The following is a 20,223-nucleotide window of genomic DNA, read 5'->3' as shown; positions in this document are numbered from 1 at the left end:
TTTCACTAATGGTACAGTACCTACAGTCTCTTTCACTAAGGGTACAGTACCTACAGTTTCTTTCACTAAGGGTACAGTACCTACAGTTTCTTTCACTAAGGGTGCAGTACCTTTCACTAATGTTACAGTACCTACAGTCTCTTTCACTAATGGTACAGTACCTACAGTCTCTTTCACTAATGGTACAGTACCTACAGTCTCTTTCACTAATGGTACAGTACCTACAGTCTCTTTCACTAATGGTACAGTACCTACAGTCTCTTTCACTGATGGTACAGTACCTACAGTCTCTTTCACTGATGGTACAGTACCTACAGTCTCTTTCACTAAGGGTACAGTACCTTTCACTAAGGGTACAGTACCTACAGTCTTTCACTAAGGGTACAGTACCTACAGTCTCTTTCACTAAGGGTACAGTACCTTTCACTAAGGGTACAGTACCTACAGTCTCTTTCACTAAGGGTACAGTAACTACAGTCTCTTTCACTAAGGGTACAGTACCTTTCACTAATGGTACAGTACCTACAGTCTCTTTCACTAAGGGTACAGTACCTGCAGTCTCTTTCACTAAGGGTACAGTACCTTTCACTAATGGTACAGTACCTACAGTCTCTTTCACTAAGTCTCTTTCACTAATGGTACAGTACCTACAGTCTCTTTCACTAAGGTACAGTACCTACAGTCTCTTTCACTAAGGGTACAGTACCTGCAGTCTCTTTCACTAAGGGTACAGTACCTACAGTACTAAGGGTACTACACTAATGGTACAGTCTCTTTCACTAAGGGTACAGTACCTTTCACTAATGGTACTAAGGTACAGTACTTACAGTCTCTTTCACTAAGGGTACAGTACCTACAGTCTCTTTCACTAAGGGTACAGTACTTACAGTCTCTTTCACTAAGGGTACAGTACCTGCAGTCTCTTTCACTAAGGGTACAGTACCTACAGTCTCTTTCACTAAGGGTACAGTACCTTTCACTAATGGTACAGTACCTACAGTCTCTTTCACTAAGGGTACAGTACCTTTCACTAATGGTACAGTACCTACAGTCTCTTTCACTAAGGGTACAGTACCTACAGTCTCTTTCACTAAGGGTACAGTACCTTTCACTAATGGTACAGTACCTACAGTCTCTTTCACTAAGGGTACAGTACCTACAGTCTCTTTCACTAAGGGTACAGTACCTACAGTCTCTTTCACTAAGGGTACAGTACCTACAGTCTCTTTCACTAAGTGTACAGTTCCTTTCACTAATGGTACAGTACCTACAGTCTCTTTCACTAAGGGTACAGTACCTTTCACTAATGGTACAGTACCTACAGTCTTTCACTAAGGGTACAGTACCTACAGTCTCTTTCACTAAGGGTACAGTACCTACAGTCTCTTTCACTAAGGGTACAGTACCTACAGTCTCTTTCACTAAGGGTACAGTACCTACAGTCTCTTTCACTAAGGGTACAGTACCTACAGTCTCTTTCACTAAGGGTACAGTACCTTTCACTAATGGTACAGTACCTACAGTCTCTTTCACTAAGGGTACAGTACCTTTCACCAATGGTACAGTACCTACAGTCTCTTTCACTAAGGGTACAGTACCTTTCACTAATGGTACAGTACCTACAGTCTCTTTCACTAAGGGTACAGTACCTTTCACTAATGGTACAATACCTACAGTCTCTTTCACTAATGGTACAGTACCTACAGTCTCTTTCACTAAGGGGACAGTACCTTTCACTAATGGTACAGTACCTACAGTCTCTTTCACTAATGGTACAGTACCTACAGTCTCTTTCACTAATGGTACAGTACCTACAGTCTCTTTCACTAATGGTACAGTACCTACAGTCTCTTTCACTAATGGTACAATACCTACAGTCTCTTTCACTAAGGGTACAGTACCTACAGTTTCTTTCGCTAAGGGTACAGTACCTACAGTCTCTTTCACTAAGGGTACAGTACCTACAGTCTCTCACTAAGGGTACAGTACCTACAGTACCTTTCACTAAGGGTACAGTACCTACAGTACCTTTCACTAAGGGTACAGTACCTACAGTACCTATCACTAAGGGTACAGTACCTACAGTACCTTTCACTAAGGGTACAGTACCTACAGGACCTTTCACTAAGGGTACAATACCTACAGTACCTTTAAAGGAACAGTACCTACAGTACTTTTCAGTATGGGTACAGTACCTACAGTACTTGTCACTAAGGGTACAGTACCTACAGTACTTTTCACTAAGGGTACAGTACCTACAGTACTTTTCACTAAGGGTACAGTACCTACAGTACTTTTCACTAAGGGTACAGTACCTACAGTACTTTTCACTAAGGGTACAGTACCTACAGTACTTTTCACTGAGGGTACAGTACCTACAGTACTCTTCACTTAGGGTACAGTACCTACAGTACTCTTCACTTAGGGTACAGTACCTACAGTACTTTTCACTAAGGGTACAGTACCTACAGTCTCACTAAGGGTACAGTACCTACAGTCTCTTTCACTAAGGGTACAGTACCTACAGTCTCTTTCACTAAGGGTACAGTACCTACAGTCTTTCACTAAGGGTACATTATCTACAGTCTTTCACTAAGGGTACAGTACCTACAGTCTTTCACTAAGGGTACAGTACCTACAGTAACTTTCACTAAGGGTACAGTACCTACAGTAACTTTCACTAAGGGTACAGTACCTACAGTAACTTTCACTAAGGGTACAGTACCTACAGTAACTTTCACTAAGGGTGCATTACCTACAGTCTCTTTCACTAAGGGTACAGTACCTACAATAACTTTCACTAAGGGTGTCATGCTTAGAGTATGTTACATTTTATTCAGTATATGTCACACTCCCGTATAAGCTGCCTCACGACCAGTGAACCAGGTGCTAAGGGTTTAATGATCAGGGGGCCCGTCGTTATTCCGGTACCTCGGTTCAACCAACCATTCACAAGGAAGCCCGGCAAAGCTGTGAAGCGATGTGGTTCACTCGTTAATAAATTGGGCAGACTTGCTTTCCCTGCTGGTCACTATGGTTTACCGTGTCTTATGCTTGCATTTGCCTCATTAATCACTATGTCTTAGGTTTGCATTTGCCTCAATGATTACCGTGTCTTATGCTTGCATTTGCCTCATTGATCACCATGTCTTATGCTTGCATTTGCCTCATTGATCACCATGTCTTATGCTTGCATTCGCCTCATTGATTACCGTGTCTAAGGCTTGCATTTGCCTCATTGCATATAGCTGTAAATACTATATATAGGCTATATATGTTGTAAATACCAGCTTGTTTTGGTGAAGGAAATACATTATTTTTTTCTCTGCTGTCTTTTTGCTCGGAAGAAATACAAGTGTATTTCTTCCGAGGAAAGAAAAGAGAATTCAGAGCAGGTGCTAGAACATGGGAAAGACTCAAAATTAGTAAATACAGGCAGTCAGAACATTTGCAGATACTATGCAAAAGGTATGTGCCTATATGGCACAGCTTGCTGGAATAAACACAACAGAAAATGTGCCAACATGTTGAGAAAGGGAAAGTGTCACTCTGACAAAGAGTACAGGTACTTCCACCCAGTGATGTGCATAGCTTCAACATAGTTCAGAGAATGTTATGACCTTAACTGCCCAGACCATCATGTAAAAGGAATGCGACGCTACACAGAAAGCAAAGAAAGGGAAATTGAAGAGCAATCTTTTTCAGATATAAAGAGAAACGATCACACCAAAGAAAGAGACAAAAAAGGGGAATGCAGCAGATGGGCAGCACAATGGGACATACCAAACCAGGCAACAGCCTATCAGGGCCGAATACACAATCAAATGCAAAGTCAGTACTGGAGAAACCATACGTACAACGTTCATTCATGTCTAGATCATGTTTCGTACAATGAGAAATATTTGTACAAGAAGGGTATACAATACCGACAAGATGAAAATTAAGGCACATGTTGCACATGTCTAAATTTTCATGTCGGTATTGTATACCATTCTTGTGCAACTTGTTAGACACTGAAACATCATGGAATCTTGGTTCAGAGGACATTTACATGACCTTCACGGCTACGACAACTACTAATAGAAGTAACCCATCTCTTTGGGTATGACCTACTTCCACTGGGGAATCCCGCCTACCAGTAACTATGCCCTCGTCTTCTACCCGTCCCTTTCCACCTGACGTTAGTATATAAGCGCCAGCCTCCTTGCCTGTGCTCCAGACTCTTCACGACTTCAGTGCTCTTCACACCAACTCCAAGGCTGAGGGGCTGGTTACCTCATCTTTTGTATATAGTTCTACTTTCTTCATATTATGTCCTAGAATTTGTACTGGTAAAACCACTGGATGGCGAAACGTCTACAATAACGATATCCAGAAGTTGCACATGTCTTTATTTTTATCAATGATAAATAGCTTAAAACTAATAGATACTATCTCTGGATATTCCGTGATCGAACCTGATTGTCTTTCATTCTCTGAGGTGCTATATAACCCTTATAGGTTCAGCTCTTATTAGATGAATGTATTTCACATTCATATTATTTCATATCACAAAGTTTTATTTTTTAAATTTTCAAGGGTCTATACAAGGTATTCGGGAAGTAAAAAAAAACGAGATCAAAGTTACGAGATATTAATAAAATTATAACTAGCAGTAAAAAATAACTGAGTGGAGCTAATTCTCATTTTTACAATGCAATATAATGCAACGCAGGTTATCTGAGGATTGTTTCAGCAGGCATGGTTGTAAGATGTTATATACAATGAGCATTCTATGTAAAATTCTCGGTAAAACAGCTTAGTCTGAATGAATTGAAACAGTTCAAGAAGCACAAGAGGATGAATATAACGGGTGAACACTCAACAAGCGAGTTTCAAGACGTGTTCAGAGTACATTGCTGTCATGAATCACATCAAGGTAAGATTGTTTTTTTCATCAATAGCTGTGAAGCGCTTGCCAGATGGAGAACCTTTAAAATCTTCTGGCAGAGAGTTTCAGGACTTAGGAACTTACTCGGGTTGAGATTTTGCTGTGGTCGAGTCGTACACAGCGGGTACCAAAGAGAAAATAAGAACATAATGGAGGAACATTGCAGAAGTCCTATTAGCCCATACAAGGCAGGTCCTTATCAAAACCACTCCTTGCCAAAGCTTCCCAGGAATTTACTCCCGTATCCACGACACCAATCGAACCCAGCCGCTCTCACTCGTATATTTGTCCAATCTCTTCTTAAGGCTACCCAGGGTCCTAGCCTCGATTACCCTACTCGGAAGATTGTTTCACGCATCGACCACTCTGTTTGAAAACCAGTACTTATCTATGTCCTTACTAAATCTAAATTTATCCAACTTGAATCCGCTATTACTGGTTCTTACCCGAGTCGATATCCTCAGTATTTTATTAATGTCTCCTTTGTTTATGCCCATCATCCACTTATACACTTGGATGATATCTTCTCTCATTCTACGTCTCTCCAGAGAGTGAAGATTCAAGGCTTTAAGTCTATCTTCATATGGGAGATTCCTTATACAGTGAATCATTTAGGTCATTCTTCTCTGTATGTTCTCCAGTGAATTTATATCCATCCTGTAGTAAGGAGACCAAAACTGAGCGGCATAATCCAAGTGAAGCCTCACTAGTGATGTATAGAGCTGTAAAATAACTTTCGGACTTTTGTTACTTACACTTCTTGAAATAAATCCTAGTAATCTTTTAGTCTTATTACACACACAGGCACTGTTGTCTTGGCTTAAGGTTTCTGCTTACCATGACTCCCCAGTCCTTTTCACACTGTATGATCAAGCTCTACTTCACCTAGTTTATAAATTCGAGGGTTATTCTCATTCCCAAGGACTAGGACCTTACATTTGTCCACGCTGAACTTCATTTTGTATCTCGCATCACGCCTATGAGTTCTCTTGCAGCAATCCAGGAAGAGTTTCAGAGTATAGTCTATATTTGTATTATTGTTCTGTATATTTGGTATGTAAAATATTATGAGTGAATGTTATGTAAGTTGAGTAAGGGTGGAGGAGTGTGTTGTCTAGCAGTTCCTTGAGTGATCGTCCATAAAGCAGCTTATTTTTTTAAGTTACTATTGGCGTTAGGTGATTTGCTGTAGTATACCCTCAGACACAAATACCATAGGTGAGGTTGTCAGTCCCTCAGCCTGGAGAGTTCAGTTCCATAGTCAGGAACTATCTGAAGATCAAGCGACAGTGCGGAGACTTAAATACTGTCGGAAGGAGAGGTGCATAGTAGTAGTAGTAGTAGTAGTGAGAATGTAGCCACTGATAGGTCAGGTCCCTCTCAGATCCAACAGTTCTCACTTGAAAGGGTTGTCCAAGGTGTTTTCTGTACCAAGAGGCCATGTGTTGCAGTGTCTGACAAGATGAACATCAAAATGGTATAAAATACCGACAGGTTGGTAGGTAAGACACAAAGGCAACAGTTAGGCAACTTTATTCCGAAACGTTTCGCCTACACAGTAGGCTTCTTCAGTCGAATACAGAAAGTAGGCAGGAACAGTAGAGATGTGAAGACGATGTAATCAGTCCATCACCCTTGAAGTCGTAGAATTTGAGGTTGTCAGTCCCTCAGCCTGGAGAGTTCAGTTCCATAGTCAGGAACTATCTGAAGATCAAGCGACAGTGCGGAGACTTAAATACTGTCGGAACTGAACTCTCCAGGCTGAGGGACTGACAACCTCAAATTCTACGACTTCAAGGGTGATGGACTGATTACATCGTCTTCACATCTCTACTGTTCCTGCCTACTTTCTGTATTCGACTGAAGAAGCCTACTGTGTAGGCGAAACGTTTCGGAATAAAATTGCCTAACTGTTGCCTTTGTGTCTTACCTACCAACCATAGGTGAGGTAAGGACGGATCAGAGAGTTGTACGGAGCAACTAATGCTGTTTTGAAGTACATAATTACGTATCTACGTGTGTTGGAAAGGATGCCCAACATTTTGGAAACTTTTTGTATGTGCTGGATAAGAGTGTTGAATTTTTAATTGCTGTCAAGATATAGACAAGGGGTGGGCAAATTCTTCGATAAGAAGAGCCCATATATAATACTTTTCATATTTTGAATGTTCAAGAGCCACAGAAAATATTATTCTAAAATTATATTTATAATAAAAATGCAGCTATACAGTAGTGTTACTACAGCAGATGGCTGATGGTTGTATGACAAGTAAGACTCAGATTCTTTTCACCCTTAACAGTAAAAACAAAATCGTCTTACCCACTGTTGGTTAAACATTCTCTTTTCTTGTTCATATAGTTTAATACTCTTCTGTTGATCGGACATTTTAAACAAGGGTTTTATAACTTTAATAAATACTAAAGACTGCTTTTAGTTAATCAGAAAAGTACTTATCTACACTGCACTGCGAGTAACTGACGTACTGTATGGAGAGTGATGGCTCAGCTTCTAGTTGCATCGCCAGCACTTGTTTAAACACGTTTTGATTATGTCTGGACACATTCTATTATCGGTTCATTCTAATATTGGTACATCCTATACTATTATAGATTATTAATATAATATTTTACGAGAAATGGCAATGAAACCCAATATTGTCTCAGAAGCCGCACAGAGTACCATCGGGAGCCGCATGCGGCTCGAGAGATACAGTTTGCCCACGTATGGTATATAACTAAGAATTTTGCCTCAACTTATCTTACAATTTCCAATGAGTGAATCATTTGTCATTATAGTGATAAGGAATTAGACACATTATAGTAATATTATAATGAGTCGTAAATTTGTAGCTCTAATGCCACACATTATGCAGAAGGTCTTGTAAGAGTTGTCAGAAGGTCTTGTCAGAGTTGTCAGAAGGTCTTGTCAGAGTTGTCAGAAGGTCTTGTCAGAGTTGTCAGAAGGTCTTGTCAGAGTAAGTCTATTGGTCGTCATCCAAGTAGGTATCTTTATAAACTAATAGAAACACTGTTATAGGGAGAAGCTGGATCAGGATCAGACGACAAAAGTTGTCATCTACAAGCAAAACAGGTTTAAATATCCGAGATGCCCTAGGAAGGTCGTTGATATATAAATTAGAAAGAGGGTGCCCTGAGGCACCCCTGTCTTAACAGGTCGAGTTAACCAGATCGTGTCACAGACGGAGGCATGTTGATGTCTGCCGTTAAGGCAGAACTTGAGAGAATGATCTCAGGATGTTGTGTTCTTCTGCATCGAAAGCTTTACAGTTATTATTATAATAGGATGCTAATGATTATGATTATTTTATGATGATGAATATAATAACTATAATAATACACAAAACAAAAACGTACAAAACGTACAAACAGTTCAAAAGTTTGCAATAAATCTCAGAAGTCAATTTAGCACAACTACTCTAATTCAGTAATGTATTATTCTGACCAAATAGCTGTAGTGCTATACTCTGAAATTCACTTGTAAATAAAAGGTATTCTCAGCTGTTGGGAATATTTCCTTACGCCTGTTGCTCCTCTTCACCTAGTTGTAAATAGGTTCCAGGTGTTAGCCGACTGTAGCGGATCACATCCTGTGGAACAGGTCAGAGCTTACAAATACGGTGACGTAGGATAACTAGTTCCTAGCCAGTAACAGGAAGTTGTTTACACGTGTTTTGCAGACTAGCAAGTATAATGCATGAGCATCATAAGACATTATTAATTTATCATCACTTAGTGCACATTCCGTATGTTATTAGTTTGAACACAATACCTCGCTGTGAGTTTAACAACAGTTTGTTCATATCTGTGTAGATACGAAGACAAAAGCCTCTGCAGCTGACTTAACTTCAGGGAGTGTCCCAAGAATGCTAGACGGAGAATGAGACTTGTGGTCGCACCTACTCACTTGTATTTAGCGCTTCTTTTTAATACCGTAAGAATAATAATTAATATTAATAATAATTATTATTAGTATTATTATTGCTATTATTATTTACATTGCTAACTTTGTTACGGAACTTCAAAAGAATTTTTAGGCATGTTTCCAATTCCCCGAATCCAATGTTGGATGTCCCTTGCAAATACTCCTCTGTCTCTAGTTACTCCTTCAACCTTCTCCTTGCAATATACTCCAGAACTTTTGGTATTATATATGTCAACAAAACTGGCGTAATTAAGGACGTTTGCCTATTTCTGTGCGAATATTAAGACAATTTTCCCTTTTTCCTACATTTTTCTGGCAGCTTTCCCTCGTCCAGTGATCTGTTGCCAAGGGACGAATCATTATTTCTGCAGTTTCAGCACCCATAACGTTATTTTGTCGGGTCACACGGCTTCCGTTTTGCCCAGTTCATTAATAGTTTTAATAATTCATCATCTCTGTTCGCCTGCGAATGCCTTCTCAAATCTTGTTTATTTCTTTACATTCGTTGTCTTCAGTTCAATCTTCTTCCCCTTCTTTATGTCAGTCCTAACATCTGGTCTCATTATCACAAGCCACAGTTGTTCCTGCACCTGTCAAGCACAGTTGTTCCTGCACCTGTCAAGCCACAGTTGTTCCTGCACCTGTCAAGCCACAGTTGTTCCTGCACCTGTCAAGCCACAGTTGTTCCTACACCTGTCAAGCCACAGTTGTTCCTGCACCTGTCAAGCCACAGCTGTTCCTGCACCTGTCAAGCCACGCAGAGATAAATAAATGAACCGTAGTACTTTAGAGTTTTACTGAGTGAAATAAAAAACACAAAAACATCCGCTAGTAGTGAACTGATGTATTAACATCAATGGTACAGTTAACCGGATTCACGTATGAGGACATTACATCTAATACAAGGGATTTATGAATATCTTTATTGTATATTATTATTTAACAACCAATTGTATGGGGAGACTGTATGGAACAAATGTTATGTGAATAGACTCCCTCATGACCACAATATTCATTCGTATACATCAGAGTGTTTCCTGCTTTTTCAACTAATTTAGTAACAGTGGGAATTGCAAATGAAAATGCATATATATATATATATATATATATATATATATATATATATATATATATATATATAATCAATAACACTGACTAGCCAAGGATTCGAACCCATGTTATTTTGGCCCTCCTCATGGTGAGCGAAACCCACATGATGGTGATCATGTGGGTTAGAGCGTCATGTGGTTTTCGCTCACCATGAGACGGGCCAAAACAACATGGGTTCGAATCCTTGGCTAGTCAGTGTTGTTACTGATCAATACCACTCGTTCGTGGTTACAATAATATATTATATATATATATATATATATATATATATATATATATATATATATATGTATGTCGTGCCGAATAGGCAGAACTTGCGATCTTGGCTTAAATAGCAACGCTCATCTTGCCATATAGGACAAGCGAAAATTTGTGTATGCAATAATTTCGCCAAAATCATTCTGAACCTAACGAAAAAAATATATTTCACTGTGTTTGTTTAGCATTAAATTATTGTAAACAAATATAAAATATATTTAGTTGGGTTAGGCTAAAATAAATTGTTCTTGTTATAATAAGGTTAGGTAAGTTTTCTAAGATTCTTTTCGTGCAAAATTATAAATTTTTACATCAGCATTAATGAAAAAAATATATCTTTAAACGTATAAGAGAAAATTTCAGAAAGGACTTAATTTTAAATGAGTTCTTGCTAATTGGCCAGTTTTACATATTCGGCACGACACACACACACACACACATATATATATATATATATATATATATATATATATATATATATATATATATATATATATATATATATATATATATATATATATATATGTGTGTGTGTGTGTCGTGCCGTATAGGTAAAATTGGTCAATTAGCAAGAACTCGTTTAAAATTAAATCCTGTCCAAAATTTTCTCTTATACGTTTATAGATACATTTTTTTCATTTATGATAATGTAAAAATTAAAATTTTTGTACTAAAAGAATCTTAGGAAACTTATCTAACCTTATAACAAGCGCAATCTAATTTAGCGTTAATCAACTATATATATTTTAGAGTAGAATAAGTTAACAATAAATAAACACAATGAAATATATTTTTTCGAAATTATTGCATACACAAATTTTAGCTTGTGTTAATCGGCAAGAAGAGCGTTGCTATTTAAGCCAAAATACAGGAGATCCGACACAAAAAAAAAAAAACCTAGCCTAAGCCTATAGCTGGAGAAGCAAGAGTGGGAGGGGAGAAAAAATAAGAGATGATTATGGAACATGTTATAACGTGTCACAATGAGACAAGGTTCAAGTCAATCACTTCACTCAGTACGAGTGGACACGCGTTCAAATGTAAACGTTTTCTTACCCTCGGTCGGAAAACGTCAGAGTGAAGAGCGAGTTAACATCAAGTATCTTGTGAAACTGAAGAAATCCGCGACGGAAACTTTTCAGTTATTAACTGAGAAGTACGGTGAAGGATGCATGTCTCATGCACGTTTTTGAATGACACAAACGATTTTCTGAAGGCAGAGAAAGCGTGAAGATGATCGCCCAGGCGGCCAAGGCACAGCAGTTACCGATAGTTACATAGAAAAAGTGCGAGATGTGATTCAAAAAGACAGAAAGTTCGGTATTCGAGCAGTAGCTGAGAAAGGTCATTTGGACGGAAGAATTGAACATGAGAAAGGTTTGTGCAAAAATGGTTCCAAAAATGTTGTCAAATGAACAAAAAGAACATTGCAAGGAACTGTTTGGATATTTTCCAGTGTATTGAGGATGAACAAGATTTGATGAATTCGGTAATTACTTGTGATAAAACTTGGATATTAACGTATGATCCGGAAACCAAGTGACAGTCAATGTAGTTCATGTCAACAACATCTCTAAGACCAAAAAAAAAAGAAAAAAAAAAGAAAAAAAGGACGCACGAGTCGTTCGAACTTTCAGGTCATGTTGATCGTCTCCTTCCATATCTAGGGTACCATGATGGCAGAGTGGGTTGCCAGCGGCCTTTCGGTAAATCAGCTAAATCAGCAATATTACTCTTAGTCTTGATGAAATTGCGAGAATGCGTGAGAAGGAAACGACCAGAATTGTGGAGAATCGGGTGGATTTGGACCAAGACAACACGCCAGCCCACAACTTTTTGTCTGTGAAGCAGCTTTTAGCTAATAAAAACAACACTGTGCTTGAGCACCCAACCTATTCGCCAGACCTGGCTGCCTCCCAGCAACTTTACCTCATCCCAAAGTTCAAGTCGATGTTCAAAGGACCCCATTTGTTTTTGTTCGTAGATGCGAAAGCTAAAACGATGGAGATCCTCAACAGACATTCAGATAATGATCTGTGGAATTGCTTTGAAGGTTGGCAGCATCGTATGCAGCTGTGTGTCAACTCAGAAGGGAACTATTTGGAAGGTGATCGTAGTTGATTTTCTTAATTTGTTAAAAGGAGTTACAGGCACAGTCCCGTATTTTTTATAATGTGATTTAATATATTATTGATGTGCAGATCAGTATTGATGATGAAGGCTGCCGGAGTTGTGGTGGTGAAGGCTACTATTTTGGGGTAGTAATAGTGGCGGTAGTGGAGGCTACTATTGTGTGGTAGTAGTAGCGGCTGTAGAGGCTACTCTGTTTTGGCAGTAGTAGTAGTAGTGGTTGTACCCCGGGTGCCGCAATCCACCTGTGGAACAGAAACATTAAGCTGACAATACGAGAAACTCTGACAGTTACAGTGAACAACTCCACCTATATCTGCTAGATATCACCAAGTCTGTTATTCTCTAGCTGAGTCCTAAAAGTTCAAGTGTGCGTAATTTGTACTCTAGTCGCACCCCAACTTGAATCATGCCACACCCGCTTCGCCCATGGAGACCAGTTGGCTGAGAATCATGCACATGTCGGTACAACTCTGCTGCACTAATGAATAGTTAATGGGGTTTAAAGCCCATAGGCTACACTTGAGTTATTAAGACTGCTGTAAGCTTTTCACTACAAGGCAAAAATACTTTAATCCCTAAAATAGGGAATAAAACAAAATTTTGTGCACAGGAGGACACTGTATAACTCACGAAATCTTAATGACACGATTGCAAACAAACCATACCACGGGTGGGGGAGAGAACCCGCGGTCAGAGAGTCTCAAAACTCCAGACCGTCGCGTTAGCCACTGGACCAGCTAGCCACAATAAGATTCGTCCAACTAGGTATATTTCTACACCATAGGAAGGTTAGCATAGGCACCACTTGTATTTGTGGTCACAGTGGTGCCTATGCTAACCTTCCTATGGTGTAGAAATATACCTAGTTGGATGAATCTTATTGTGGCTAGCTGGTCCAGTGGCTAACGCGACGGTCTGGAGTTTTGAGACTCTGACCGCGGGTTCAAATCCCGCCCGTGGTATGGTTTGGACACCGTATATACAGCACCTATTGTCGGTATTTCACGTTTTCGTTGGCTTTCAACTGAGCCATTGTTCCGCCCGCTGGCGACAATCACCGGCAGGTGATTGTCGCCAGCGGGTGGAGGAAGAACTACACCAGTTGTAGAACAGGTGGAGGAAGAGCTACACCAACTCTAGCAATAATATATCAGCATTGTACTAATCAATATTATTAAAGGCTATGACAACTACATAAACTCAGGATAATAGACCATTGATGGCTAGTCTGCTAATATCTCTCACTCTGTTCATCTCTTTCTCTGTCCCTCTCTCTCTCATTCACTTTCTACCTTTCTCTCTCTCTCTCTCTCTCTCTCTCTCTCTCTCTCTCTCTCTCTCTCTCTCACACTCTGCTTACCGCCTTTCCCCACAAACATTTATTACGGTTTTCACTGAAGTAATATCCCGTTGGACAGGTGATCATTTCTCCTGCATTGGGTTGAGTACATTGGCAGTAACTGCTACAGTCACTGGGATCTGGTAATATAGTTACTGAGAAAAATAGTCTGCTACACTGAGAAGCCAGCGTCTCTGGGCAGGGAGTGGTGCCCTGGGTCTGAGGCTGTGTCTGGGACGCGGTCTGTTCCTGCGTCAGGGACGCGGTCTCGTTCGACGGCCCAGGTAGCGTCTGAGAGGAACTTGTGTCCTGCGTTCCGGACGAAGTCTGGTATTGAACTTGGCGCTGCGTCTTTTCTGGAATCAGGGGCTTCGTCTGTTCTTGAGTCTGGCGGTCCTGCCTGTGGTGGACGTGTGCATGAGAGACACACAGTCCCAACACGGTGACCATCATCAGTAGTACCAAGGTGACCTTCATCTGTTGAAGATAAAGTATCGAGATAATCCAAACCTAAGTACGTGTGTGTATGTATGTGTGTGTGTGTGTTAAATAGTCTATACGTAGCTACAAGTATTAGATATACTCGTGGTGTCATATATACCTTGCTGGCTCCAACATATATATATATATATATATATATATATATATATATATATATATATATATATATATATATATATATGTGTGTGTATATATAGGGGCTTGGACTTCCAGCAAGCGTGCGTGAGCGTGTTAGGAGTGAATGGAGACGGATGGTACTTGGGACCTGACGATCTGTTGGAGTGTGAGCAGGGTAATATTTAGTGAAGGGATTCAGGGAAACCGGTTATTTTCATATAGTCGGACTTGAGTCCTGGAAATGGGAAGTACAATGCCTGCACTTTAAAGAAGGGGATTGGGTTATTGGCAGTTTGGAGGGATATGTTGTGTGTCTTTATATGTGTATGCTTCTGGACTGTTGTATTCTGAGCACCTCTGCAAAAACAGTGATAATGTGCGAGTGTGGTGAAAGTGTTGAATGATGATGAAAGTATTTTCTTTTTGGGGATTTTCTTTCTTTTTTGGGTCACCCTGCCTCGGTGGGAGACGGCCGGCTTGTTGAAAAAAAAAAAAAAAATATATATATATATATATATATATATATATATATATATATATATATATATATATATATATATATATATATATATATATATATATGTATGTATTATAACAAGAGCAATTTAATTTAGCCTAATCCTACTAAATATATTTTATACAGGATTACAATGATTAAATAATAAACACAATGAATATATATTTATCGTTAGGTTCGGAAAGATTTTTGCGAAATTATTACCTGGAGTTTATCTGGAGAGGGTTTCGGGGGTCAATGCCCCCGTGGCCCGGTCTGAGACAAGGCCTCATGGTTGATCAGGGCCTGATCAACCAGGCTGTTACTGCTGGCCGCACGCAATCCTATGTACGAACCACAGTCCGGTTGGTCAGGTACCGACTTTGTTTATGTCCAGTGCCTGCTTGAAGACAGCCAGGGGTCTATCGGTAATCCCCCTCATGCATACTGGGAGGCAGATGCATATACAAATTTTCGCTTGCCCTACTCGACAAGAAGTGCGCTGCTTTTTAAGCCAAAATCGCAAGTTGAACGTTTTCGCCACATTATATATATATATATATATATATATATATATATATATATATATATATATATATATATATATATATATATATATATATATAATTAACAATGCGGCTAGCCGAGGATTCGAACCCATGTCATTTTGGCCCGCCGCATGGTGAGCGAAAATAAGACATGAAGCTCTGACCCACTAGACCACGCAGTCCTACAAGAACCAAACACACATCAAAGCTAGGTGTTTTACCTTGATCCTAGGATATACCGTGGTTTGGGTGCCTCTGAGCTAATTTCACTTTACTCCCTGTTTGGTGTACTAGCCTCCACGAGCAGTATTTTATATTCTTGTAATCACGAATCCTCGGCTACTTGCAATGTAGTTATTGATTCATTACCACTTGTTCGTAGTTACAATATAAAATACTGCTCGTGGAGGCTAGTACACCAAACGGGGAGTAGAATGAAATTAACTCAGAGGCACCCACACCACCGTATGTCCTCGGATCATGGTAAAACACCTAGCTTTGCCGGGTGCTTGGTTCTTGTAAGATTGCATGGTCCAGTAGGTTAGAGCGTCATGTGTGATTTTTGCTCACCATGAGACGGGCCAAAACGACGTGGGTTCGAATCCTCGGATAGTCGTAGCGTTGTTATTGATTCAATACCACTTGTTCGTGGTTACAATATATATATATATATATATATATATATATATATATATATATATACATATATATATATATATATATATATATATATATATATATATATTGTGTGTGTGTGCCGAATAGGTAAAATTTGTCAATTGGCAAGAACTGATTTAAAATTAAATCCTTTCTAAAATTTTCTGTCATACGTTGAAAGATATATATTTTTTCATTTATGTTAATGTAAAAATTAATAATTTTGTACCAAAATAATCTTAGGAAACTTGCCTAACCTTATTATAACAAGCGCAGTTTAGCCAAATCCAACAAAATATATTTTAGATAAGTTTAGAATAATTTAATAATAAATACAATGAAATATATTATTTCCGTTACGTTCAGAATGACTTTTGAGTAATTATTGCATACACAAATTTTGGCTTGCCTTATTCGGCAAGAAAAGCGTTGCCATTTAAGCAAAAACTGCACGATATATATATATATATATATATATATATATATATATATATATATATATATTTAGCCACGAACGAGTGGTATTGAATCAATAACAACACTGCGACTAGCCGATGATTCGAACCCATGTCGTTTTGGCCCGGCTCTTGGCGAGCGAAAATCACCCAGCTCTGCAGGGTGCTTGATTCTTGTAGGATTGCGTGGTCCTGTGGGTTAGTCATGTGTGAATTTAGCTCACCATGAGGAGGGCCAAAACGACATGGGTTCGAATCATCGGCTAGTCGCAGTGTTGTTGATTCACTACCACTTGTTTGTGATTACAATGATATAAAATACTGTTCATGGAGGCTAGTACACCAAACGGGGATTAGAATGAAATTAGCTCAGAGGCACCCACACCACCGTATGTCCTCGGATCAAAGTATAACACCTAGCTCTGCTGGGTGCTTGATTCTTGTATGATTGCGTGGTCCTGTGGGTTAGAGGGTCATCTGTGATTTTCGCTCACCATGAGTCGGACCAAAACGACATGGGTTCGAATCCTCGGCTAGTCGTAGTGTTGTTATTGATTATATATACATTATAAATGTAAAAATATTTTTCCTCCTCTTACCCAGTTTATTACAATTAAACTCTAAAAAACTTTTCTACATCCATCGAATATATTTTTAATAAACTTTTTTCTCATTTAGTGGAGAATTCTCCCACTAGTTGTCTCACTTTGACTTTAATTGTGTGGTGTTTAAAAGTTTCAACTTCTGTACTTTAAAGAATTTAGTTTTGAATAATTGCTTAATTATTTTCATAATTTTGTTTCAGTTTTAGAGATTTGCTGTCATAGATTTTTTGTTAAAGACCTGGGTCTTATTTCCGGAGTGTCTTGAACAGCCACAGGAACTTTTCAGAGGTTTTTTTTATTGAGTTAAATAGTATTTCTAAATGATGCTGGTTATTTTAACTTTGTGCTATGATATGTATATATGTTGTGTTTGTTCGTGCTAGTAGAACTTAATTTTTTTACGTAGTTTTACGTTGGATGTTCTTCCAATTTCGCAAGAAACTCTATTCCATACAAGCGAAGATAACTGTACGTCGCATATTGTGTTGAGAGTCAGGTTGACTCTAGATCAGGTGAAACTGTACTAGGCTTCTCCAGCATAACTGGATTCAACCCGAACAAAAACTACCGCGAGTTCCTTGGTGCACACATATTAACCCCCCCCCCCCCCCTGCGCTAGTGATCACATGGTCTTGAGTTTCGAATAGCTTGTGGAATTAAAAGAAGAGAGTGAAGCAACACTGGAAGGAGAGAAGACAAACTTTGAAAGTGGGACCTGCACGGGCATAAAATAATTCCTGAGGTGCAGTGAGAAAGAAAACTGGTGGGAAAGAGAGTGACTGAGATGATGGCACACGTGGCCACAAAGTGAAGGGAGGCAGAGAATTTCGTACCCTGGAACAATGGAAACAATGGAAAGACCAGAGTGAGCCCATGGTTTACCCAGAAGTGTAGAGAGACCAAAGCCACAACATGTGCTTGTGCATGGAAATGTATAGAAGGCAAATAACTTAGGATAACAAAGAGCTGAGCCAAAGAGCCAGATACGAGTATGCATGGATACGGAGGGGGGCTCAACGGCAATTTGAGAATGACATAGCATCGAAAGCCAAATCTGACCCAAATTTGTTACATAGCCACATCATAAGGAAGACAACAGTCAGGGGCCAGGTAATCAGGGTGAAGAAGAAAGATGGAGAGCTCACAATAACCAGGAAGTATGTAAAGAGCGCAACAAGAGATTTAGGGAGGTGTTCTTGGAGGCAAAAGATTGTACCAGCAAGTGTTAGAGACAATACACACGTCTAGGGAGGTGACGACTAAACTGATATGAGTTAGATACCTAAAAGGCGGTGGGACCAAATAATATATATCTATGGGTCCCGAGAGAGAGAGCTGAGGCACTGTGTGTGCCGTTAGAAACAACCTTCAATAAGTGTGTCGAAACAGGGCAACTGCAACAGGTTTGAAAGACAGCAAATGTAGTCCCAGTTTTTATGAAAGAGACGAAAAGGAAGCACTAAACTATAGATCAGTGCCACTGACATGTACAGAATGTAAAGCTATGAGGAAGATTATCAGGAGAGTGGTGGAGCACCTGGAAAGGAACAGGTTTATACATGACAACCAGCACGGCTTCAGGGACAGTAACAGAAAGCAGGACAGAGAAAGTGGGATCTGCAGACTGCATTTTCTTAGATTGTAAGAAGGCTTTTTGCAGAGTACCGCACAAGAGACTAGTACAAAAGCTAGAGGAGCAGACAGGAATAACAGGAAAAGCACTGAAATGGATCAGGAAATACCTGAAAAGTCGAAAACAACAAGTGATGGTCCGTGATGAGGTGTCGGAATGGGTGCTTGTGACGAGTGGGGTTCCACAAGGATCAATCTTAGGGCCGGTGCTGTTTCTTGTGTATTTGAATGACATGACAGAAGGGACAGAGGCAGAGGTGTCCCTGTTCGCAAACGACGTGAAACTAATGAGGAAAATATAAGTGGACGAGATATGGGGGGGGCTTCAAAGGGATCTGGACAGGCTACAGGCCTGGTCTAACAAGTGACTCCTGGAGTTACAAGAATACAATATTATGTAAGTGAATTCTCACATGGCAAGACATGCATCATAGTACAAGATTGAATTTATACATAATGTACCTTGACTTCAGATCCATGATATCAGTCTCTCATTCCTTACAGCTTACACAATCGTACCTTCTCGTTAGTTTATATTAGTTAAGGATAATTTCTGATTAAGCTAACCAGATTGTTTAAACAAAGAAAAACTCCGGCAACAGCTAGAAAATAACAGAAGTTTGGACAAGAACTAAACACAAAACTCATTAAGTAAACATTAAGATATTTACTGAATCGCGCCATTAACCAATGACTTGTACTAACTTCTTTATGTTAATGTTTGATATGAGGTTCCTAGTTAGTACAGTAGGTCTGGAGCAATTATTGAGAGGTTTTGTGGTGACTTACTGACATGGTGCTGTCTTGGATATTTGTATCGTTTTTACTGTGGAAGTCCTGCTTGAATTAATACTCGAATCAGTGTTGCACGTGCTGAGAGACGTTAAGTGGTTGCACGTGCGTGTTGACCTACGCTGCTGCGGATAGAGGTTACTGACTGCCTCAGAGAACAAGAACACTCAGGTCAGCACATATATACCTGTCTGTGGTCCTTCCCGTTGCCAGACGTAGCGACACACTCTTCACCAGAATTCTACAAAAATCATATATATTCGCTACGTTCATAATCTCTAAAACAAAAACTCCGACATAGGAAGTCTGAATTATGTACCATTCTTAGAAGTGAGCTCTGCAAGTAAGTGGCTATGGGAACGCCTGGTGGCTAAAGAGGGCTCTTCCGTGCACCCGGCAACGCTCACGACTTCGCCCGGCGGCTCTGTGACCCAAACCAGTTCAGTTTTTGCGAGAAAACTTATAACTGGACATAATACTCCCAGCCCCCTGCACTCCCAATACTCTACAGTGGCTGAAAATTTGCAGCTTACCTTTTTCATGAGACAGAAAGCTATAGCTCAACACTACTAAAATCTACAGGAGCTAGAGTACAATACGCACATGCTGCGCCTTAACGCAGTGAAAATTTGAGATCAGAGAGATGCACAGATATTCTCAAAAGTATCTAAAAGGCCTTAGTTACTTTAAGAGTGTCAGAAGCTGGA

At 39.6% G+C, this 20,223-nt stretch overlaps 1 protein-coding gene across 1 annotated transcript; it reads right to left on the bottom strand.

Annotated features, from left to right (window-relative positions):
* Positions 1-10,806: 10,806 nt before the first annotated feature.
* On the bottom strand, positions 10,807-19,656 carry LOC128696482 (uncharacterized). Its single transcript, XM_070094633.1, has 3 exons — positions 19,514-19,656; positions 13,735-14,190; positions 10,807-12,616 (listed from the first exon to the last, which is right to left on the bottom strand). Exons 1-3 carry the CDS (start codon positions 19,517-19,519, stop codon positions 12,560-12,562), a joined length of 519 nt encoding a protein of 172 aa, XP_069950734.1. The 5' UTR covers positions 19,520-19,656; the 3' UTR covers positions 10,807-12,559.
* Between the last annotated feature and the right edge of the window lie 567 nt (positions 19,657-20,223).

Source organism: Cherax quadricarinatus, chromosome 47 (genome assembly GCF_038502225.1).
Source record: "Cherax quadricarinatus isolate ZL_2023a chromosome 47, ASM3850222v1, whole genome shotgun sequence".
Lineage (NCBI taxonomy): Eukaryota > Metazoa > Arthropoda > Malacostraca > Decapoda > Parastacidae > Cherax > Cherax quadricarinatus.
The sequence above is the reverse complement of the archived record's forward strand: the minus strand, read 5'-3'. Positions and strand labels throughout refer to the sequence as shown.

Coding starts and splice junctions, on each gene's coding strand:
- LOC128696482 (XM_070094633.1), bottom strand. Junction 12,617..13,734: donor AATGTTTGTGGGGAAAGGCG/GTAAGCAGAGTG, acceptor TCTGTTCCACAG/GTGGATTGCGGCACCCGGGG.